At 37.7% G+C, this 24,107-nt stretch overlaps 1 protein-coding gene across 3 annotated transcripts in view; it reads left to right on the forward strand.

The window, feature by feature from the left end:
• The window catches only part of LOC143150923 (semaphorin-1A), a 715,101-nt gene that overhangs the window by 74,258 nt on the left and 616,736 nt on the right, over positions 1-24,107 (forward strand). For all 3 annotated transcript variants that reach the window (XM_076319521.1, XM_076319523.1, XM_076319522.1), the window contains exon 2: positions 2,087-2,266. In XM_076319521.1, coding sequence (XP_076175636.1) covers positions 2,170-2,266 — 97 coding nt within the window. In that variant the 5' untranslated portion in view covers positions 2,087-2,169. The remainder of the gene's footprint in view (positions 1-2,086; positions 2,267-24,107) is intronic.

A 24,107-nucleotide genomic window follows, 5' to 3' on the forward strand; every position in this document is an offset into this window, starting at 1 on the left:
AATAAATTTAATTTCCATTCGTAATAAATGATTTACTGTAAATACGAAACAAGGAATTTCTTCGATCGACACAAAGTAAATATAATTCATTCTTTAATATGAAAGCTTCTAATTTATTTTGAATTCTTTACAAGTAACTTAAACCGAATTCCAAACTCGGACTAATTTCTAAATTAAAATTTCGTTAAAATACTTCCGTGTAACACACACGAAAAAGAGAAACATGGTTCTCAAAAAGACAACAACACGGTATTCAATGTGCCCGGTTGGATTCTTAATTGTTAAAATCCGTTCGTCGGTGAAAACCATTCCTCGAATAAACATTCGCGAGTAGGAATCGTTCTCTGTACGTTCGTCTGTCGCGGTTAACACGGTGGTACGCGGCCACGGTTAAATTGAATTTAAGACTCTCGATCTTTGCATTCGCGCGGAGAAATCTAATTATACTAATAGAATTTGCGCGAGAGGCGAGTTAAAAACTGAGCCATGGTTATTGATTCGCATTCGGGGATCGACGTTGAATCCTTCCGTGAATTTCGAGGCCGCGAGACGAGCAACGAAAACGTAAACGACGCCTGGAAACCTCGCGGCTGAATTTTAAGCGTCTTCGGGCCGCGCGGAATTAAGTTCTACGTTTTGCGCGTATAGAAGACGCCGTGGCGGTTGTTAGCGGCGTTAGATATGCAGCCCGATTCAACGAAATCCTTTATATACGTGTACATCCGATTTTCCACCTAATCGCGAGTATTCGAAGTCATAGCGGCAGTCGGTTATGAAGCAGAAGGACAAATAGAAGCTCCAGCTGGCGACCTCTCTGCATAATGCATACCATCGTCGGCGTTGCACTCGTTCAGCTCGGTGGTATCCTCCTGCGTTTCCTTCGTTAGCCTTTTATCTAACCTGGTACCTTCTTGCCTCTCTCCTTTCTTCCTTGCATCCGTGTCTCTGTTTTCTGGGCGGAGGTGCGGCTCATTGCAAAAAATCGCGAGCGTGTGGTACAAGTTCTACGTAAAAAAAAAGACACTTTTGCTTCCACTGGCCTCGCTGCCATCCCGCTTGTTAACAAGTGGAGAGATTTAAGAAATGTTTGCATTATCAACGCGATCACGAGACTCGCGAATGTTTATTCGAGGGAACGTTCACGGATTTCAACAATTTAGAATCCTACCGGGCACATTCAATACCCTGTTATTGCCTTTTTGAGAGCCACGTTTCTCTTTTACGTGTGTTTCACACGCAAGTATTTTAACGAAATATTAATTTAGAAATTATTTGTCGGTACTGATAACTAGACCAGGAACAAATCCTCCCGATCATTGGAATATTTTGGGGATGACGCGACGTTGAAACCCTTAGGATCACCAGCAAGCTTTGTTCCGCAGTTTGCCAACATTGGAAACCTAATATTCCATTGAGGATACGATGAACGCGATATGGAATATCGAGACAAGTGTTCGGGTAGATTTATCGTAACAATTTTATTTATCAGATGTAATTTTTTGCAGTGTCGTTTTTGACGATGAAACTTTTTTTTAAGTTTCTCGTTTTCGACACCGAGAAGGTTCATCGAACCTGTGTTCATGGAATATTTTACGTGTTCTTAAGCAGAACTCTATTTGAAGCTAACGAAACGTCTCTCAAACAGAGAAGAGAATCTATTTCGTAAAACAACTCTCCATTTAATTACAAACTTAATAAATTTTTATTAAGAAACGGTTAGAAAGAATTATACACAAGGAAACTCAAACTATCAGAAGTATTTTATATTAAAATCAACAAAATCTTGAAATATCCTGATAGTAAACGATTCTTGTACATTGAAAAGCTTATAAAAAATATTTATAAAACAATAGTTCCTTGTACGCGTACATCACGTTCAGTGACTAATATCTCGAGAGATCGATTTTGAGTCAGTAATTTCTTTTTTTCTTTTATTACAATAAAAGTTTCGTACCATCCACGTCGTATGTAATTATCCAAAAGAACCATCGGCTCGTAAATGAACGAATGAACGTTATTTGTTTCTCGATAAATGATTGTTCGCTCAATCAACGATATTAACGACAACGATCACTTTATTTTCCAGGAATGACGATCGGAGCGGCGATGACGAGGATTGACAGTTACCGCTGATTCATACGATACCCTGCAGGGCCACTCGCTTCCAAAATGAGCACGTCGCTGCGAATTTTGGCGCTAATCAGCTTAGCCGCGCAAAACGTGGCTTGGCCGCAAGATCCCGTTCCTAGGCTGCACGTCAAACATCGTGAGTACTGTTGCAAGACTAAACAAAAATATTGTATTACGTTCGTCTGTTTACAATTCTACAGAGCACACCCACACTGTACGGTCAAACTTTGGCAACGCGTTCTGTATTAATTATATCGATGGAAACAATACCGGATAAATAATTGCATCCTCGTCGTGTCACGGATAACGATACTTGTTCACTAACGAAGTGATTTGGTCGGTCGAATGAATACGTCAAATGCGTAAACACGGAAATGTAAAGCATAGATACGGAGTAACGATAAGAGCGATATTAACGTTCATTAATCAAACGAGACAATGCCGCGAAGCTTATCTCTTTGCTCGAGGAGTCTACTATGAACATTTTCTCTAATCTACGGTGTTAAAGTTTGGCTGGACAGTTTAGGTACACCGTGTACAAAATAACTAATTAGTTTCTTAAAGCTGCTGCTAGATTCGAACGAAAGTTTTGCTCGATTGTTTCGTAATTTTGATAGAAACAACGTTTATATGAATTAACCACTATGTTTTCAACGATTTCTTTCTACTTTGTGTTGAAAAATCTACGACGATTTCTTTCTACTTTGTGTTTAAAAATCTACGACGATTTCTTTCTAATTTGTGTTTAAAAATCTACGACGATTTCTTTCTACTTTGTGTTTAAAAATCTACGACGATTTCTTTCTACTTTGTGTTTAAAAATCTACGACGAATCTCGATTAAAATTAAGTAAAGAGGGTACAGTGGAACAAGCTGCCATTTTGTTCCAAACTGATGCATCTTCAACTTCACTATATGGACTTTATTCTTCGTTAGTAGAAAATGTACGATAAATAATCCGAGTGGATATAGAAAATTAATTCAAAGTTTCGATTCGCATCGCACGCTTTGGTTCTTGTGAAGATTTTTCTATTTTACATTTCAAAATAAGCGCAAATTTGAGTATTTTAATTTTTAGAAAATTTTAAACAATTTTTGTCGAAAAACTTTCCATTTCTCCGAAACACTCGTTTATACACGCACTGGTCGTGATAATTTTGTACTCCAGTTCCCGTGGAAACACGTTTATGCTAAACATGGGATATTACAATGTATTTTTAAGACGTATGAATATTTGTCCGACATAGCGGACCTCGTTCTACTCATAAAATCATTTCCCTTGGAATACGTACGTTCTATTGTTCGCTTTGCGAGTATTGAGAAATTCGTGTTTCTACCGCGTAGTAACAATTTTTATTCCGTCGGATTAATGTTCCAGCGTTCGATCATTAGACTACTCTGAATCAAGTTCTGTACACTTATGTGGGGGGAAATATACCGCTGTTAACTTTTTCCAACGGTAATTTGCTCCATTTAGAAAGCGAACAACGTTACGATATAAAAACCCGGCACTCGTCTCTCAAGATGAAAGAGATCGGAGAAAATTTCAGCGCGCTGGTTTTTGTCCCCTCGCTTAATGATAATGTGTCACTAAATTCGGTTCGTCGCTGGCTTTTGCGTGAGAGAATTTAATAAAACGTGAACACACTCTCGCCGCGCTATTTTATAGATGTATTGGATTACCAAATTGCTTCTGGCTACCGTTTTAGAACATATGCGAACATTGAATTAAGATTAATGAAATTAGTCGACCGAGAGCCAGCAGCCACATTTTATGCAACCACGTGTTCATTTTACGCGATTAACTTTGATGCTTGACAGAGACGTGGAATAATTGTGTCGGATTTACCCCGGTCTTTAGAAACGATTTCGATTCCTTTTCGATCGATGTGCATTTACATAGGAGAACCTACTCCTCGATAAAAGTCACGAACTCGGCTCCGCGCGGAGACTTTTAACGAGTACGGTAGGGGCAATTTTGTTTCGAGATTCGATTCGTTTCATCTCGATGCAAGGTTAAGCGTACCGAGTGTATCGTTTGGTCAATTTTTAATGCAAAATAGATGCAATTTTCATTCCTTTCGATGCACGTGTACGAAAGTATTACCGATGGATCGATTGACGAAGTTTTCGCGGTGAAAACGAATCCAAATACGAGTTCGTTCGGATTATTTTCGATCACGTTATTCAAATATTTATAAAAGAATATTCAATTGCGTGTAGTTGTAAACAGTTCGGAGGAAGTCGTGTTTGGATTTATTTTGATTGGAAAAACCTCACCGATCCATTCGTAACGCTCTCAGGTATAGACGATGACAAGTATAAAAATTGCAATTTTTATTAGTGGATGGAATTCGATCCCAACTTGTGTATCTTATCGCTTTTGCCTCGCATCATTTCACAGTAACCAGTTCTCTAAATTCAGACGGATACAATTATGAAACCTGATACACGTATATTCTCTATAATTTTATCGATTTTGAAGTTTAATTCGATTTCAGTAAGAAAAAGTGCGGATACAAGGAATCGAATAATATATATCGGGTTATTTTCCGTTCGATTAGTTTAAATTTACAAAAAAAGCACCCACGTACACACGGCGTGGTACGCAACTGTCGTCGTGATTTTTCAGACACTTCCGATAATTGGACAAAAAAGTGTCTCGAACGAAAGTTAGTCAGCTTTCGATCGATGACAAATTGGAATTTTAAAAATATAGAAAAAAGTTTTTTTTTTCGATAAAAAAGTCAAAATCACGTTGAATTAAATGTGAAATTAATTTTAAACGTTGCACTTTAAATGGTGCAATAGTATTTTTGATTTCATAGCGTTGCAGGTGACGTGAAATCGAGTCAGAAAAATTGTTACCTTGAAACGATCTCAAATTTATAAATATGGGGTCAATCGATCGAATTACACGTTTAAAGTGGTGGAAGATAAAAAATGTTCACCACGCGCGCATTACAAAAAGAGTATAAGTGACTTACAAAAATCAATATAACTGTGTGCCATAACGCGATACCGGTGTGTATTCGATTGCAAAACGTGTTCTAATTGTGGAAAGTTATTTAATATTTCGGGACCACTTCCGTACGAAAACGTGTAATTTGATTCAAACGAAACAACTTTTCACGATAGCGTTTCTGTCAATTGATTCCAGGTTTATAAATTTATAGTGCAGTAGGTCGTTGAACTGGTTCTGGCACCGATCGCGATAGCGCAGTAAAAATACATCGAATCGTTTAAAAAAATCAAAGTGACCTAGACGTTCGTCGGAAAAAATTGTATTCCAAATTTTTAATATGGCAATTTATAGACAGTTTAAAGTCGATTAACTCTTATTCAAAACACTCTTTTCCTCCGATTATCGAATGTGTCTAAAAAATTGACGACAATTGCATGCCACACCCTGTGTACATTTAGTTCTTTAATCGCAACCAGACACACTGTCGTATACGAAACTCACTCGAAACAATTGTTCGCGGTAAAATTAATTAATAGAATTCTCTTCGAGTTCGTTCGAAGGTCGTGCACCTCATTCGGAAATATCTCCTAAATAAAACAAATAAAACTACAAAACTTTACGTAAAAAATTAAAAGTATCTTTAAAAATCTACAAAAGAAATTGATGAAAAATATAGTACTGAAAACGGATCGTCCACGGATGGGAATTTCGATCGTGAAAGATCGATGTGCGAGAAAAAAGTTGGTATCTCCGTCCCGACAACGGTGACGGGCTTCGAAACGTTTATCGAAGCAAAAATCCCGACTCTTAACGAGGAGTCACCGCGCGCCTCTATAATCCCGCGGCTCCGAAACGTCCGACCGCGCGACGCGAAAATTAATTCCATCGATTAATGGCCGGGTTTCCTGCGCTCCGAGCCCCATTCAATTCGTTCCGCTTCATTACTGTATGATACGCGACAGATTATCGGAGAACAATACGCCACATTTTACGGCAAGTTTGATAAGAAAAGGTGCCCCACCTCTTCACCGTTCTATCCATCCCGTACCATCCGAACCCGATTCATCCGTACCCTTTGTTCCGTCACCGGCTCCCTCTTTCGTTCACGGGGAATCTAATCTCCGCGGCACGAGACGAAGAAGTACTAGATAACGATAACCGCCCGGTGAATTGGTAGTAATGAAATTCGTCCGGGTGGCGCGCGCTCCGAGGCTGATTTCCCGCGTCCTCCCGGCCGATGTCCGACTCTTTCGGTTCCGTTATTTGCACGGTGACTTGCCGGGAACAATAACGCGCCGTTACGCGGGAATTCACCGATAAGGATAAAAGTTAGTTCGTTTCTCGGTCGTTCCGACTCTTTTCACGCCAGACGTCTGCGCGAGGGAAATTTCATTTCCTTGGTGGGGAGGGTAGCGAGATAAAGAGGCGATGGAAAACGCGCGCCGCGGCCACGGCTGGGAATGGAACGATCTGTACACAAGCGGGTCGAAGGTTGTCGCTTTGCGGATCGAGGACAGACGGGTCGAAGCTGTAGCTTGAAGTGTTTGACGGGGAGAGAGAGAGAGAAGAAATGAGATGAGAAGAGAAAAAATGAGGTGAACAGAGAAGAGAAAAAATGTGGTGAAAAGAGAAGAGAAAAAATGAGATGAAAAGAGAAGAGAAGAGAAAAGTAGGAAGAAAAGAAACACGAGATGAGAAGAGAAAGGAAGACATGAGATGAAAGGAGAAGAAAAGAGAGGAGGTGAGAAGATAATAGAGAAGAAAGAAGAAGAGAAAAGATGGTGTGAGAAGAGAAGAGGTTAGGTGAGAAGAAAAGAGAAGAGGAAATGTATATGCACAAAAATCGGGCGAGAAGAAATGAGAAGAGAAGAGAAGAGAAGACATGAGATGAAAAGTGAAGAGAAACATTATGTGAGAAGAGAAGAGAAGACACGAAGTGGGAAGACACGAGGTGAAAAGAAAAGAGAAGAGAAGAAACAAATAATGTGAGAAGAGAAGAGAAAACACGGAGTGGGAAGACACAAGGTGAAAAGAGAAGAAATGAGTTGCTGCGAGAAGAGAAGAGAATAGGAAGAATGGAAGAAAGGAGAGGCGAGACGGGAAGGAAAAAGAAGAGAACAGAAGAGAGATAAAGAGAGAAGAGAAGAGAAAAGAACAGAAGAGAAGGAAAGAGAAGAAAACAGAAGAGGAGGGAATGGAAGGGAAGTGAGAGAGAAGAAAAGAGAAGAGCGAGAGAGGGTAGGAGAGGGTTGTGTGCGCAGAGTAGTCGATGACGTATATGCAGCTCGGTTTCGACGGGCTCTCCTCGGTGCTGTCGGCCGTATTCCGTCGATTCAAAGGCATTTCCGCGCGACGTGAGCACCCTTTCGACCGCACCTGTGGATTTGGCCGTCGTCGTTTTGTCGTGCAGGTGCTGGCGCTAAGCACAACACGGGCGTATCGGGGCTGCCTGCCTGCACACGCCGGGATACGATCTCTCTCCTTCCCCACGTTCGAACCGGGAGACCAGGATAAATGTCGACGTTCTACGGGAAAAAGGGAGCGGAAGGAAAAAGGAGGAACGCGAGGGAGTCGTACGTACGAAAGAACGAAGATAAATTAGACGCGGCCGGATAAAGATTTCTATTATTGGTAGTCGCTTTTTCCTCTAACCAGCTTGCGATGCAAAAATAGAGATGGGAACGAAACTCGAGAACGCGGCCCAGAGAAATTTCTTCGTGCCTCCTCGACGACTTTGAAACGAACGAATGTGAACACTGCCTGTAATAGCTGTCTGCACTTCGATAAATGAAATTATGCAGAGGGTCGTTGGTATTTCGGAGCATTAATGGTCAGTGCCAAGGATCGATTTATTTTTACGCTCCTCTTACGTCTGGCCAAAATTTATTCCAATAATAGACGATGAACGAAGATGTAACGTTAGTCCGATCAATTTTTACCCGTTGTAGAATTCAAATTCGAATCTTTATTCGAAGAAAAAACTGTTTGTCCGTTACTCGTTGCACGAGATTCTAAGCTAGAGTTACGATATAGAATCTTGACGCGAGTAAATTAATTTTCAAGAGTATACAAAAATTGTTTCTATCGTTGTGAAATATATATTAATATTTCATCGATTCTCTCGTGTAAAGGGCTCTGTAACAGCGTGATATCTTTACTTTGATTTTTCATGCTACATCCAATTTTGTTCCATCGATTGTGTGCGAAGCAAAACTATATAACGGAGTTATTAATCCATTTAGGAAAAAATGTCAAAGGAAAAAGGTAAATAGCTCGAAGAGCACTACATCTGCAGGATCTTAGATTTTTTTCAAATTCAACGGTGCAACTAAGAATTGCATTCTTTCTTTAAATGGGAAAACATATTTTTTGTAACACATTTCCATCCAAAGAAAGAATGCGATTCTTAGTTGCACATTTACCTTTTTCCTTTTCCATAAATTTCGTAAATGCATTAATACCCACTCTAAGTGTAAAAATTGCATACACTTCCTCGAAGTAAAACCATCCAAGATCGTTATCTCGGAATATACTTACATTCACAAGATTCGTCGAAAACGTTAAATTTCAAAATTATCATCTTGTTCGAAAAGTCATTTCCTTTTCCACAATGAAAAATATATAATTCAATAAAATATATACACACTCTGAAAAAATCGTGTTTCATTTTCACACAAAAAAAAAAAAAAACAAAACAAACAAAATGACTTTCCAAACAACCTGATACAATACCCAACCGACGTCATACGACGTTTCCTACTTTCCACCTGATCAGTTCGGTTCTCGCGCGACTAGTACGTAGAAAGGTCAACGATAAAAAAATCGGGGGCTAAAGTCGGAGAAAATGAAGTCGCGAGAGCGAGAGAGAAAGACAATACGGAGCAATGGTGGCGATGGCGCGAGCGAGAGAGTGTTCGGTGAGTTTAACGACCTTTCGAAATCCGTGGGTGAATCTGCCTCGAAGCTTTTGACACGGATCAAATATTGGCGTGTGTCGTGTCGATCGACGCGGCCACCGCGTTGGTCCGCTTTGGTAAATCCTATTGAGTATTCAATTACGCCGGGAACGGCGGAGTACATACGTAGTTGGCCGGCTCTTGCTCGGTTCGGATGAAATTGGACGGTCGTGTGGCGAACGAACCTACGGCACGCGATCATGCGCTCCCCGTGCTTTTGGATGCTACGAACCAATTGTGTACATATTATGGAAATTCGCGCGTAGGTGATGCAACTGCAGAGACGGACGGTAAATGGGATTTAGGATCTCCCGATCTAAGTCTGGCAGCGAAGTGTACGCGAACGGTTAATGTTTTACGGAGGGGACGGGGAACGTTTAATTATCTTCGATGGGAACGAGAGATGGTTTTTAAAAGAAAAGTGTCACGATGGAATTTGTAATTCTAGAAATTTGTAATTTCAAGAACGATAACGAGCATTCGTGTGCCGAGATAGTGCTTTTAGATGCACGCGAGACATTTTTTGTACAGCAGAGAATAACATTTGTCGTCGTTAACGAAGGTTTATTAGGAGGGATTTCTTTTGAACAATATTTACGTATTTCTCTGGTTAGATTTTTTTCTAAGAAACTAGCTTTTAATACCGAAATTTCTGTGTAGAAATTCCAATGTTGAGTTTCGTTAAGCTTTTATTTTATGTTATTAGATACGAAAATCGATATTGTAATTTATGTAGGTTTGTTCAGGAAGAAGACTCAAGGGGAACGATCTGTTCTCTCTAAGGATACTCTGTATCGTTCGGTATCTTTTATCAATCGATATCGAAGAAAGGATTAAGTTTCTTCAAATTTGTCAAGATTTTTAACATAATTTCGTTAATACAATTCAATTTATTTTTGGTTCGTTTAACGTTCTCGAGTGTCATCCTCTTCGACTTTTAAACTTTGAAATTCAGTTTACTATGAATAAATAGGTACTTTTGAATATTTCCAACATTCGTATATTTGAAGAACAATCGAATTTCTTGGGTAAATATAAAAATGATCGTTCGAACGGGAATAAATAAAATAAGGTCGGGAATAAAAGGCGGATAAATAATACAGACGAAGTGTTTAAAGAACAATGTAAATAGAAATTGCAAAGAGGCGTCTATTCACGAGAGTTTAATTTTCGTAAAAAAGGAACAATAAAAAAAAAACAGATTCCATGGTAGGGATAAAGGGAACTTGGTACAGTTGTGCAGGGTGTCTCTGAATAAATGAGAAATATTTTACGTATCGATTCAGGATCTGAAACATTTCCCACTTAGTCGGGTCCACTCTATATTCTGTGCAACAAAAATAATTATTTTCCACGAAAATTCGATGCGCAACGATTTCTTCGAAACGTTAACCGTGTTAGAATATTGCACTTTGAAAAATAACAAGTGTAAGCCACGTATCGATAACGTGGCAGAAAACGTGTTAATAAAGAAATTATGAACGATTGAAATTTTTTCCACATTTAGATTTCAACAATAGACAAACATTCAATCTTAGTTCGAACCCAGACAGATCAGACGTTCGTCTAAATTAATTTTTAACTCAAATCGATACAGAATTAAGGATTTTACCTGTCTCTGAATATTACCAGTTTCGAAGTATATAACAATTCTCAATTATCCACGGTGAATACGAGTGAGAAGAATCGAAAGTTTCTGAATTATTTCTATTGAATTTTTATCGCTCTGTGAATATCTACAGTTAACTTATAATTACGACTCGCGTTGAATAATTCTCGAATTGAAATTTACAAATTGGATAATTCGTTCGATTACACGTTTCCATATCCTGGAAATCTAAATTCTAGTCTAAAAACCTTGATGGAAAAATAAACCGTGCACCAAGTTCGCCTTTCTACTCATTTTTCAACGAATGACCTCGTTGCGATAACAAAACGACGGGTATCTTCGAACGATGGTAGAACAAAAACACGGAACAAAAGGTCCGTTTCGGTGGGTCCACGAATGTATTTTACTGCGTTTAAAATTCAACCGCGAAAGGGTTAAAAGTGGTAGTAGGAGGTCGCGCGTTAACCGAAACCGGTTGATCCGCCAAAATTAGGGGAAATCGAACGAACGGTATACTAATAGGGGCTACAAGTGGACAGCTACGAAGTACATTGGCACGTTTGAAACATAGATACACGTATACGGTCGTATATGGATTTCTAGCGCGAATCGAGAGCAATAATATGTCGGTATGTAGGTTAGCCATTGCATCGCAACGACGGAAGCCGTACACTTGACTGGCTTTTGTCAAGAGTAAGCTTGTTAGGACTTAGAAGAACTTTGTTAAGCTCCGAGAACGCTCGGTCGTCAACGGTCCGTGTTGGTGTACAGGTGTTGCAATGAACACACGGTTAGAATGAACGTCTGTATAGATATAACTACGGCTATAGCCATTTTCCAATGGTCACGATCAGGAACCACCTTGGCGAGTTTCGATCTCACCGGCTTTGATATCCTTCTGTCCGTGGAATGGACTCGCGCGATATAGTCCCGAATTCGTGGAAACTTCGTTAAGAGGATCCGGCGGTGCTGTCGGACGAAAATTTTTACTACACAACCGAAAGATCGAACGAGCCCGAATTTCATTGAACGTTGGAAATACGGAGGAATACAGAGAATCGAGTTTAAAATTGACTGAAGGGAAATGTGTGCACTCGGTCGTATCTCGACCGAAACATCCCTCTGTAGTAACCCATTATTTCTACTTGTCTTTATGTCTGTCAATATTGACAGTCAATATGTGCGCAGAACGCAACGTAACCAATGTAAACAAACGAAATAAAAAGAAAAACATTTCGTAATGTTAACGTACCGCGCAAAATCGTGCGGAGGGTCCTTGATTAATTATTTAAACGAATATGCATCGTGTTCCATTTACGTTTTTCCTTTTATTTCAGTCTCGATTTTACGGAGAAACCAACTATTTTTTTATGAAAATGTCGTTCCGGTCTTTCGATTTATTTTTCTTCGATCTTCTCGATTTGTCCGAATTCGAATTTAGTATTTTTGTCAGTGTTAGAACGTTAAGTATCGTTTTACTTACTGGGAAACGGTATCGATATTTGAAAGTACACGATTAATGTTAAAGCGTGTATTTGTAATATGGTGTAAATTTAGAACGTTGATAGAGATCATTAGTACGAGCGATGAAAATTTCACTATGGTATTATTGCACATTCTACAGAAGTAACAGAAGCAAGAATTTAACAAATTCTAGATAAAGAAATAGATAAAACTCTGTGGAAATTGTTTCAAGACGATTTTGTACGTCGAAACAATTTTACAGCGAGACGGAAAATTGGAAAATTGCTCCGTCAGGATTTGCAAATCTGTGTCCACAGCACTTGCGAATCATTTGTATCTATTTTCGTAAAATATTGCTTTTGAAGATTCTTCTATCTTTTACCTACATTAATCTATACACAAATATCTCTGTGTATTTCGGTAAATCGAATAAATTTGAAACGAATTTCTTAACGTCGTGTTGTGTATACGCATATTTTCATACAAAATTTAGATATTAAATTGTTCGATTTTAATAACAGAAATCTACCTGGATACTGATTAATATTAGCAGGTTTTAATAACAGCACTCTAACAATTACGTATTTATACATTACTTGTTTTATTCGTGTGCATAATGTGTATCTAAATTCGTACATTTTGCGTAATTAATGCGTCAAATGAATCAAATAAAAAAATCTTGGAAAGGATAATGCAAATGGTAGAAAGGCAAGGTTTACGAAAGTTTCTTGACAATTTTTTAATTTTTTGTACTTTGTGTAAAAATATCTACGTGCCAGAAAGTTGTTTTTCTTTTCTTTATTTCAAATTATTTTATAAAAATTCACAGAGACACTCGATACATTGTAGCTGATTCTATGTTACAAGAACTTTCGATCCTTGAAAGCAACCAACTCGAACAAAAGTAGTATTTCTAACTTCGAACGCTAACAAGTGAGAACTAGGTCTTTATAGAAGTCACGTGTATGTACACTAACTCTTTACATTGTTTTGACGTACAGAATCGATCCTGAAAAAAAATGGTCGTAACATTTATTAACCAACAGTTTCTACAAACTTGCTCGAAGAAGCTTGTTGGAAAATTTTGTTTCTTCGTGTACTATCTGAACTACTATCGTATGATGTATAGTCTATATAATTTATCTTTGTTCAAAATGTATATCTGCATTACACCTTTGCTCTTTTTTCAGTAAATTAAACGAATAATAGCGATGGAAGCGGTGTTCTTCCTTCCTTGTTGATGTTTGAAGAAAATAAATATGACTGTTGCTAGAAAAATGATTAAATTTAACGTTTCTGAACCCTTTTCGGGAATTAAACTAAAATAAAGTATACAATTACGATAATAGAAAGGAAAGAAATTGCAAAAAGAAGAAAGAAGCGAGTGAATAGGCACTCTAAAAATTAGGATTACATTATTCAGACTTCGAAAACTTATAATAAGAATTTTATTTTTCAATTCTCTATTTTGTATGTTTCTTTTTCTCCCTTTTTTTTTTACATATTTACATTTTATCTGCATGTCTCTTTCTATTTCGTAACTTTTACATACACAAGTCGCATCGGAACTATGGATAAAGTCTTGAATAATGGAACTCGGAGAAATAAATAAAAGAGGGTTGATAAACACAGGCTCGTAAATTAATCGTATTTGAGATATTCAAACTTTCATTTTATAAGCTTAATTGTTTGTATTATTACGTTACACATATCGTACAATGTCTGATATGTCAAGAGTTCAGAGTATCATCTTATTATAGACGACCTCGACATAATTACTCATGAATATATTTTTAGTAATATTATCAAAACGAATGATGGTTCGTTTAAACGTTCTCTTCGACACTCGTTCTTTTACGTTAGTGTAATAGTACAAAGAAGTTAATACAAAGAATGACTATTGAAAACAATTAGTTTGCATAGATATATTTACTGGCATAATCTTGAGTGTTTTTATGAGTTACGTTAACCACTCAGCTTATACTTTTGAGATAAATTTTGTGTATATAGTAATTAAAGGAATGGATGTCATATAATACGATACAAATTTATTGATAAAAGACTCGATACTTTTGTGTAATCTATTATTAATTTTCAAAGTCTGAATGGTGTAACCTTAATTTTTAGAATCTTTGTTTCCTTTTCTTTTACTCATTTATGTTTTACACGATTCTTTTCTTCCTATTATCTGCAGTTATTATATGTATAGTTTTGCATCTCCTGAAGAGGCCTCGAGAATAGAATCGAAACTAATAATTTATCCAGTAATACGACAAAGTTTGTTTTTCCAAAAAACCAACATGAAAGGAACAGCTTTCTTTTCCATTACTGAACTCATGTATCTTTAAACAATATACTTGCCAATAATACGCACAAATAGAGACTAGTTATATAGTGTTGAACAAGTTTCTAACAAATTCATTTCTCACTTTGATTTGTGAGTTTTGAAATCGTGTTCAGAAAGAAACAACGTGAAGTTATACATTTATAAAACAAAACAAAAAGAGTTACAAGAGAAAGTAGATAACATACGCACAATATGATTCAGAACTATGTCGTTAAATCGAGTGAAATTTACATACGTTTAATTTATTGTTTCTGGCGCTATAACGTTGTACATGTTGCTTTGTTTCCTAATACAATAATAAACACTAATATAAAAATACATATATCCCTAGTACAATAATAAATACTAATACAAAAATACATATATCCCTAATACAATAGTAAATACTAATACAAAAATACATATATCCTTAGTACAATAATAAATACTAATATAAAAATACGTATATCCCTAATACAATAATAAATACTAATACAAAAATACATTTGTATTTAATACAATAATAAATACTAATATAAAAATAAATATATCCCTAATACAATAATAAATACTAATACAAAAATTAATATATCTATAATACAATAATAAATACTAATACAAAAATAAATATATCCCTAATACAATAATAAATACTAATATAAAAATACATATATCCCTAATATAATAATAAATACTAATACAAAAATAAATATATCCCTAATAAATATATAAGTGGAGTTAGGTGAGACTCGAACCCTAGAAATTAAGCGATATATAAGCGGTCTGAACGTTCAATAAAAAAGTGCTTGTTTAAGACTGTGCTGTTACTCTCCAGCCATTTATCTTTGTTATCCACGGCCATGGTCGTGCCAATACCGGAGGTGGTAAGGTGAAAATACCTCGAGTGACTTTCGAAAGGTGCACCTTTGACTGCAACGAAACTCGCTTTATACGTGCATGTATCTGTCTGCAAATCTTTCCACACGCATTCTCGGAATGCTTTTCACGGGAAATGGCGCAAGGAGGGTCGTACTTTAAAATGCAACGTTGTGCAGCCACGGTTCGTTCGAGTTGCACAGGTGTTTATTCCGCTGCGATTCGGCTGCGTGTACAGTCGGCGTATGGTAGAACAAGTAGTATGACCTCCATTAACCGTTCTTGTGTGTAGCGAGCGTAACGGCACGTTGCGTAAATTACTGTTTATTTATAGTCTAAATTCGGACACAATACGCGGGGCGAGACTTTAACAATTACGGTAGTACCGCGTTCAACAATGGGATGTGTTTCTCCGAACCGTCGCGTTATGAGAATTCTTGTAAAAGGTGTTGCAAAGTGCAAGTTCTTAGAATAAATAAAGATTGAATATTTTCATCGATCGAAATTAATTTTTGTAGGTAAAATACGAACTAGAAGTACATTTTACACGTACATTTGTATATAGGAAAAGTTCCAAAACACGAGTATCTAAGAGAGTTAATAGTTAAGGGAGGAAGCAACGTTTTTTAATCTCTAAAAATATATCAATCGTCGTCTGGTTCGCATTTTTCTCCTTTTCGGGTAAGATTGTACTGTAACTGGTTCAAGCATTTAATGTTTTTCTTTTTACTGCAAAGCCTCGCTTAAAATCTCAATAGCTCCGATAAAACTTTTAACGAACCGACACAATCGGTTAAAATGTTTGTTGATGAAAGTTCAGCTACTGGAACCACTGCATCGATATCAGAGTTAGTAATACCTTAGCATCATCTCGTTTGAAATTTTCTTCGGTCAGTTCTTGTACTTCCTCGTTTGCGAGATGGCTGTCGCGGTTATCCAATACAAACTAAATATCTTTGATTTCAACAACATCTTTGGAATCTTCTCTGGGCACCGATATTAACAAGCTTATTCTGAACAGTGTTTTCAAGACGCACGAACAATGGTATTATTTCTCTACGCGTTTATTTTCGATCAATTATCAAATCGTTGGGAGTCGAAAATGTTTAGAAAAAATTTGCTCGCACTGTAAACAAGTTAAATACACTATCATTTGTTCGACTATAGTTATTATTGCGACGTACAACTGCTGCAATAGTTGAATACGATAATCCCGCCTGAAATTTTGCTTCATCAAGAGATCACAGTTATTAATTATTTCGAGAAAGATACTGTTATTTAAACTTTACGACGAAACTGACATATTCGGGGATTACTCGGATATGAGCGCGCACATGTAACGCGGTTTTACATAAAATTAAGAATAATTACCCGTGCGAGTATCACCACAGTCTATTTAGGAAACATTATTAAAACTTTGTGTCTCCACTAATTACATCAAAGCGGGATATTGTTCACAAAGATGACGAACGGACCATCGATCGGACAGTCAATTTTCATTTAATTTTAAAATATCGAATTCTATGATTCAAACTCAAATATTTCTTCAACGACAAAAAATAAAGTGACTTGTTCATTTTTTATTCGTTATTTGAAATTTTGCATCGTTTATCCTATACGTCAAATTCAAATCTTTCTTCAACGACAAAAAATAAAGTGACTTGTTCATCTTTTAATAGTTATTTGAAATGTTGCACCGAATCGTTTATCCTGCACTTCAAATTCAAATCTTTCTTCAACGACAAAAAATAAAAGGACTTGTTCATCTGGAATAGTTATTTGAAATGTTGCACCAAATAGTTTATCCTGCGCTTCAAATTCAAATCTTTCTTCAACGACAAAAAATAAAAGGACTTGTTCGTCTTTTATGCGTTATTTGAAATGTTGCACCGAATCGCTTATCCTGCGCTTCAAATTCAAATCTTTCTTCAACGACGATAAATAAAGTGGCTTGTTCTTCACCCGTTATTCAAAATTCTTATTTAGATAAGAATGTTGTCCATCTTCGGTGCTGGCCCGACGTGGATTCATTTTCGTGGTTCCGGTGCGTGACGCAGAAAATACACGAGGCGAGAAACGAGGGCAGCCGAGGCGTGCTTTTTCATTCTTTCAGCGAGAAGTTGGCCGCGCCACTTCGGTTCGTTTCGCAACGTGATTTAGGTGGATATTCTTGAGCGCGATCCGACGTTGAGAGCAGCAATAAATTTGGCGTAAATCCGCGGTCGAAAAATAGAAATAGATATCCAGCGTGCAGGATAATGAAATTCTTTAAATCTTGAACGGGGCAGGATGGGGCGAATGGCGGTAATAAATTCCGGCGGGCCATTTTTGGGCCTCGATTGAAATTATAACAGAGCGTTAATTATCCGCGAATGTGCCGCGTTACATAACAGTGTATCGATTGTCCATCGCGAAATGTATTTAAATTCGATGGAAATTCTTCAAGCTGGCGTTACCTTAGCCGGTTACGTACCGTTCTAGCGAGTACATCGATAATGGCACTGATCGATGGGAATTGGGATACGTTCGTATTTCTGTTTACTAGTTAATCTTTCATATCTTCGGCTGGGATCTCCGCTGGGGCAGAACCAAACCGGTAGAAGTTTGTCCCGGCAAGTTAAACATAGTTCGCTGCTCCTGCAAATCCACTTTTCCAGTAAGACTCGCGTACCCGCGCTGTCATAACTCGCAGCGTAGCTGTCGCGTCGCAACCGGGGACATCGTGAATTTTGCAGGAAGACCGTACGCGTGCAATTACGAAATTAGTTGAAAATTTATCGACAGGAGAAACCATTAATATTAATTGGTACATAACTTTAGAAACGTATAATTTCCCACGTACAATTTACCGAGAAATCATCGATAGTTTGCTCCTCGCTTGTCGGCTATCTACTCGCGCGACCAGGAGATAGGTATCTATCGGAAGGATTTTTGCGCGCGAGTATTTTCAAGTGTTAAATAATGAAACAGACATTGAAACTGACTGAAATTGAATGAACACGCTGTTTGAACAGGTATTGTACACGCTGCGACTTCATCTTTAGAAACAATTCGTATGTTATCTCGATACAGTCGTTGGGACGAAATTTTCTACAACGTTGTTAATTGTATTTGAAAATATGGCATACAATGTGTGAACATTTCTATGGAAAAATTGTAACAAAACGAACACGGTGTTGTTTGAGAAATTAGCATTGTTGTTTCAATCTTTCTTTCGTTATTATCATTTTAAATTGTTAAATGCAAAGTAGATTTTTGGTAGATATTCTCGGGGACTTAAGAAAGAGGTCCAAACGTTGAAATAATTTTATACTCGTTTTGTATCCATTTTTCTGTGAGAATAGTAAATTGTACGATTATTGTGTAACACAATTATCGAGTTTGTCTACTATGACAACATTTTAATCAATATGATTCTGCGAAAGCTTTCCATTTCGTTTAATACGTCGATTTATGTACAATGAAGAATAATTTAGACTACAAAAAATAGTATTATAGACTGTTTTTTAATAAAAAGAATTATAATTGTTAAGGGAATCTCCCATATTGATGTGTGCTGGTGAAAAATTGCGAAAATCTTGCAGTTGTATGCCACGTGCTTCATTAGACCACGTTTTAGCCCTTTTTATGAATCCCTTTTCGAGTATGTGTATATTGTTCTTAATTCAAAGAGAGAAAATTATACGAGAACCAATAGGTGATCGATAAATAACAGTTTTGAAATTTTCCACTTCCACATATAGATAAGCAAGAAGTTGCATAACGAAAATAAAAATACATCAATGCCTTTACGCTGGTTCGAGTTAATTGCCTAAAGAAATTGAAGAGGAAAAAACATTGAACATTTTTAAATCGAATGGAAAAAGTTCGTTAAAGAATCTGTGAATGTTATCGCGATTCAGTGTACAGTTAGTCACCGAATAGTAATTACTGAAAGGGACCACGTCGTGATTTCCGTTTACCTTTTGATCCGCGACTAACTTTGACCATTAACAAGAGCGAATACAGAACTACAAAGATTCGTTACGGTAGATTAGGTTATCTCTCTGGTTACAGAGTTGATTTAGTAACCGGAATCGTTGAAGTGGTAGTTGCATTTAATCGGGCCTAAGTAATAGCATTTTGTACTGGAGCTATGTATGTATAGTCTTACGTAAAATTAAAGTGAGCGCTGCTTTTGTTAAAAGCTTTTAAGGCTTTTATTAAAGCTTCTACTGCAATCTTGCTAACCATTTTAGTACCCTAGCGAACGGATGGTAGAACCTTGTATACTGCCATGTAATTGTAATCATAATTGATATTATTCGATCAAGATTCTTTTTTTTCATTTAAAGTTTACCAACCGATGTAACTACAGCGATCGTAAATATTTGATTGCAGGTCGTGGATACATTGCATATTTTACCACTTGGAATTATATATTGTTCGAGAGAAATAATATTGACAGATACTTTCACAAATTGGTTCTTGAATATTTTCGAAAATAACCTCTCGATAAATTCATTGCAAAACTAACAGTCCTGAATCATTTATGAGATACTCCATAAACGATCGATACTTCTGTTGACTCGAGTCTAGAAATTTGACAAATTTTATTCGATCGTTAAGAATTTGTAAAAAGATAATTTTTTTGTTCACCTTTTAATTATAAGGGACGAATTATTTTCAAGAAATAATTTTGCTTGTACTTCAACGTGTAGTAATATTTCAATGTTTATAAAATATTGGATGTAAACATTTGATTAAATGTTAAAATTAATCTGCGCATATAGGAGGGGGGGGGGGGGGCTTAAGTTCAGCTGTGATACTGGCATAGACTTGTATATTTTATTTTGATATATTTTGGGAAAAAAAGGAATTCTTGGAATAAATGAGAATAATAATCACGAAGGTAGTATAATGTAGCCAGAAATGAGCTCCTTTTAAATCTTTTACGAAGTGAAAACAATTTCAGATAGCAATTTGAAACATTCCACTATAATTTATGCACACTTTACTGAGCTGTATGACTTTTCCTCGAAAAATACTCAACAATCCCAAACAATCTATCGGGTATGCGTCATTAAAAAGAATTTTTGTCGCATTTCACTATCAGGATTTGTAATTGTTAATATTTTCACCAAATATTCGAACTTAAATTTTCCGAAGATAGAAGATTGCTAAATTAATCGATATCGTTAATCAAGATCAGTTTATGTCTTCGTAACCCCTTGAGATTAGGTTAAAAATTAATAAAAAATCAGTCCAATAAACTTTCAGGATTTGTAATTGCTCAAATTTTTAATAATTATTCGAACTTAAATTTTCGAAAGATGGAACATCACTAAATTTATCAATATCGTTGATCAAGATCAGTTTGTAACCCCTTGAGGTTAGGTTAAAAATAAAAAAAGAAGCCTGTCGTTCAATAAACCGTCAAGATTTGTAATTACTCAAATTTTCAACAAATATCCGAACTTAAATTTTCCAAACATAAAACATCGTTAAATTAATCGACATCGTTGAACGATGTCAGTTTGCGTTTTCGTAACCTCTTTGAGGTTAGGTCTCGCACACGTGCACCTTAATATGTATTCGAAGAATGTTTAACAAGAACGGTAACAGTAATGATTCATTCCCGAAGAAGTTAAAAATAAAAAAAGAATGCTGTCGTTCAATAAACTCAAACATGCCGGTAGTTCATCCCAATGATGAATTAACCTGATCAAACTGCCAAACATTGATCGTTAATGTACTCGATAGTGCGATGACTAACGAACGATATCAACGAGTAGAGCGTGGAACCGAGAACCGGCTAGGAGAGAAGAGACGAGAAGAGAAGAATACTTCTCGAAGTGATTGATCGTCCCGCGAGAACGACGCCCCTTTCGTCCTCGCAGCCGTCGCTCGACCAAGCGGTCGTCGCGTCGCGTCGCGTCGCGACGCGTCAATCCGTGACCTGCACACGTTTCAGGATGCCGTTACGATGGATAGATTTATTAATGTCCGGGGATAGAATTCTCCGGTGGCGGGACTGACGGGAAATCAATAAGACGTTGCCGTGATAACATTATATTGAGAATAAATAACGATTTACGAGGCGAACGGAATCGCCATGGACGCCGCGCGGCGTACGACTTAAAAACAGGCTTCGCCGTTCGCGCGGTGTATTAAGCGATTTAATGCGTATAATATCGCGACGGGACGCGCGTAATCACCGTGGAATTTACCGGTAATCAGTAACGATAGGAAATCGATGGAACGGTAATAATAGCGAAGGGTATATTGAAAATAAATATTGGCGGAAGAAAATAAAAGTTCCCACTGTCAGGAGTGGCGCGCACTTGAGACACCAAGTAAAATAATCTTGAAATTCAATCGCGGGCGACTACGCGCGACGATTTTGCCCAAATACGCGCGAAAGAATCGTTCCCGTTCGTGTTTTTTTTTCGGTCGCGAGACTCCATCGATCGACCGCTCCGAGAGTACCAACAAAAGAATGGAATCTCATTCGTCAATGGAAATGCAAATTTTTATTTTCGACTTTGTATCGCCGCGAGAATGTTATCAACGTGTCGTCGAGGTTCTCCCGTTGAAAATGAGTCCAAACACGACCCAGTTCGGATCATTTTTAATTACACGCGATTACAAGTTTTTCAAAAATGATTCGTGTAACGTACAAGTAAAAATGGTCCGAATACGGTCGTGTTTGGTCTCGTTTTCAACGGGAGGATCTCTCCGGTTCGTCGATACCGTTTTCAAGCAAATACAACGAGATGCGTAAAAGTTTTTGGTTTGCATTAGCAGCTGTCACATTCCGTACACGCGTCGCGTCGCTTTGAAGTGACCGAGCGCCTGTAGTACGAGACTCTCTGTCGCGCTCGCCCCCGGTGTGTCTCGTGCTCTCTCCTTGTCGGATAGTTCACGCGCGACTGGCTCTCGGCTCGAGATAAAAAGGATCGATTCCTGGAACGAATTCGCGACCAACCCCGACTACACGCTACCCTAGTCGCGTTCGAAATATCGCGAAAAAGCGATACGACCCGCGTCTCGTCGTTTACGTCTATAAATAAATATTAACTCGCGCAGAGGATACCGTCTTAACTTGGAATCGCTTTGAGCGCCGCGAGTAAGCATCAACGTCGCAGGTACAAAAATATGTTAATGAACGGAACGGGGACCGAATGTTGCAAAAACTGTCTGTAAATATGGGATTCGCATTTGAGAGCGGTAATGTCGTTTCAGGAACAGAAGAAAATGGAGAACGACAGGAAAAACTGGCTCGGTGTAATTCAAATATTCCTCCCGGTAACGTATCGATTAAGAGCGATACGGCAAAGCTGCGCGGTAAAATAAATATCGGATGAAAAAAAAAAAGAAAGTCGCCCTAGGAAACGCGGTCTTTTGTAAACGTACCGTGTGTATATGTGTGTGTGCGCGCGCGCGGAAACGCGTACATCGGAGATAGATAACTGCGAATATCGAGGCAGGCAACGTCACTAGCGGGGAATGTAGATTTGTCCTGAACCGAGGGTACGTGCACATAAGCTACGGATCGCGGCATACGCAAGCAGTTACGATCGTCAATGCGCTGACGCGGGACACGCTGGTAGATATGCACCTGAAATAAGCGGGATAAACGAGAGAAATGTTCGTGCCGTGAACACGATAGCGGGCGCATGTGTGCCGGCCGTGAATGGTCCAGTGTGCCGTGTAAGCGGCCGGCAACGCGTTACTTCGCGGCTTAGAAGCCATATTCCGCGAGTGTAAATAATGGCCCGGTCGGTAGGAACCGTAAAATCGAACGAACGTTTAATTGATGGTTTTAAAGCGGCGGTTGTTGACGTTTAGTGTAGGCCGTGTGGTTCTGTTCAAGAACTGGTAAGACTTCTTCGGGGACACCGGTGCACGCGTTTAAGTTTAGATTGTATATTCCAATGGGTGTCCGCGTAGCGTTACTCGTACTCGAACGTTGGGTTTGAAAAAATTGATGTCGAGGTAATTAGGGTCATTTACATATATAAGTGTTGTTATGTATGTAATAAAAAAATTCAAACGGGTAAAATGACCGCTTTGGTAGTTTAGTATTAAAAGTGTAAATTATGAAGCGGAGTTGTCGATTGTCATATAGATATATATTTTTTATTATATATTGGGTTGTTCGGAAAGTCATTTCGTTTTTCAAAATGGAGAATATATAATTTAATCAAATGTTTATACACTCTAAAAAAATCGTATTTCATTTTCACCAAAAAAAAAAAAAACAAAATGACTTTCCGAACAACCCAATATATAATAAAATATATATTTATATGACAATCGATAAGTCCGCTTCGTAATTTACACTTTTAACACTAAACTACCAAAGCGGTCACTCAACCCGGTTTGAATATCTTTTTAAAGTCACTCAATTATTAACGGCGCTTTTGTCTGCGATATTGAGAGACAATTATTGAAATAGAGAACTAATTATACTCGTAAATTAATTTGTCTTTTTCCCTTCTACTTACGAAAATACGTATGAAATCCGGTAGAAATAGGAATTCGTTCACCGACTGTAGTTTTAATATTAATTCGACACAATTATTTCGAGCAATCAGTTCGAAAATGTTTTCAGAAGCCACTCTTTCAATTACATTGAATATTATGCTTTGAAAATGATGCTGCGGTGTATTAATGTCGTATATAAATCCATCATGTGACAGCCGTATCGTGTTAAACAGTATCAGGTGACACACGCTAGCTCCGCCCACTTTTAACGTCTCATTGGCTGTTCTCGTCCCCACCACGTTCAGACCACTC

The sequence above is a fragment of the Ptiloglossa arizonensis genome, chromosome 9 (assembly GCF_051014685.1).
Source record: "Ptiloglossa arizonensis isolate GNS036 chromosome 9, iyPtiAriz1_principal, whole genome shotgun sequence".
Lineage (NCBI taxonomy): Eukaryota > Metazoa > Arthropoda > Insecta > Hymenoptera > Colletidae > Ptiloglossa > Ptiloglossa arizonensis.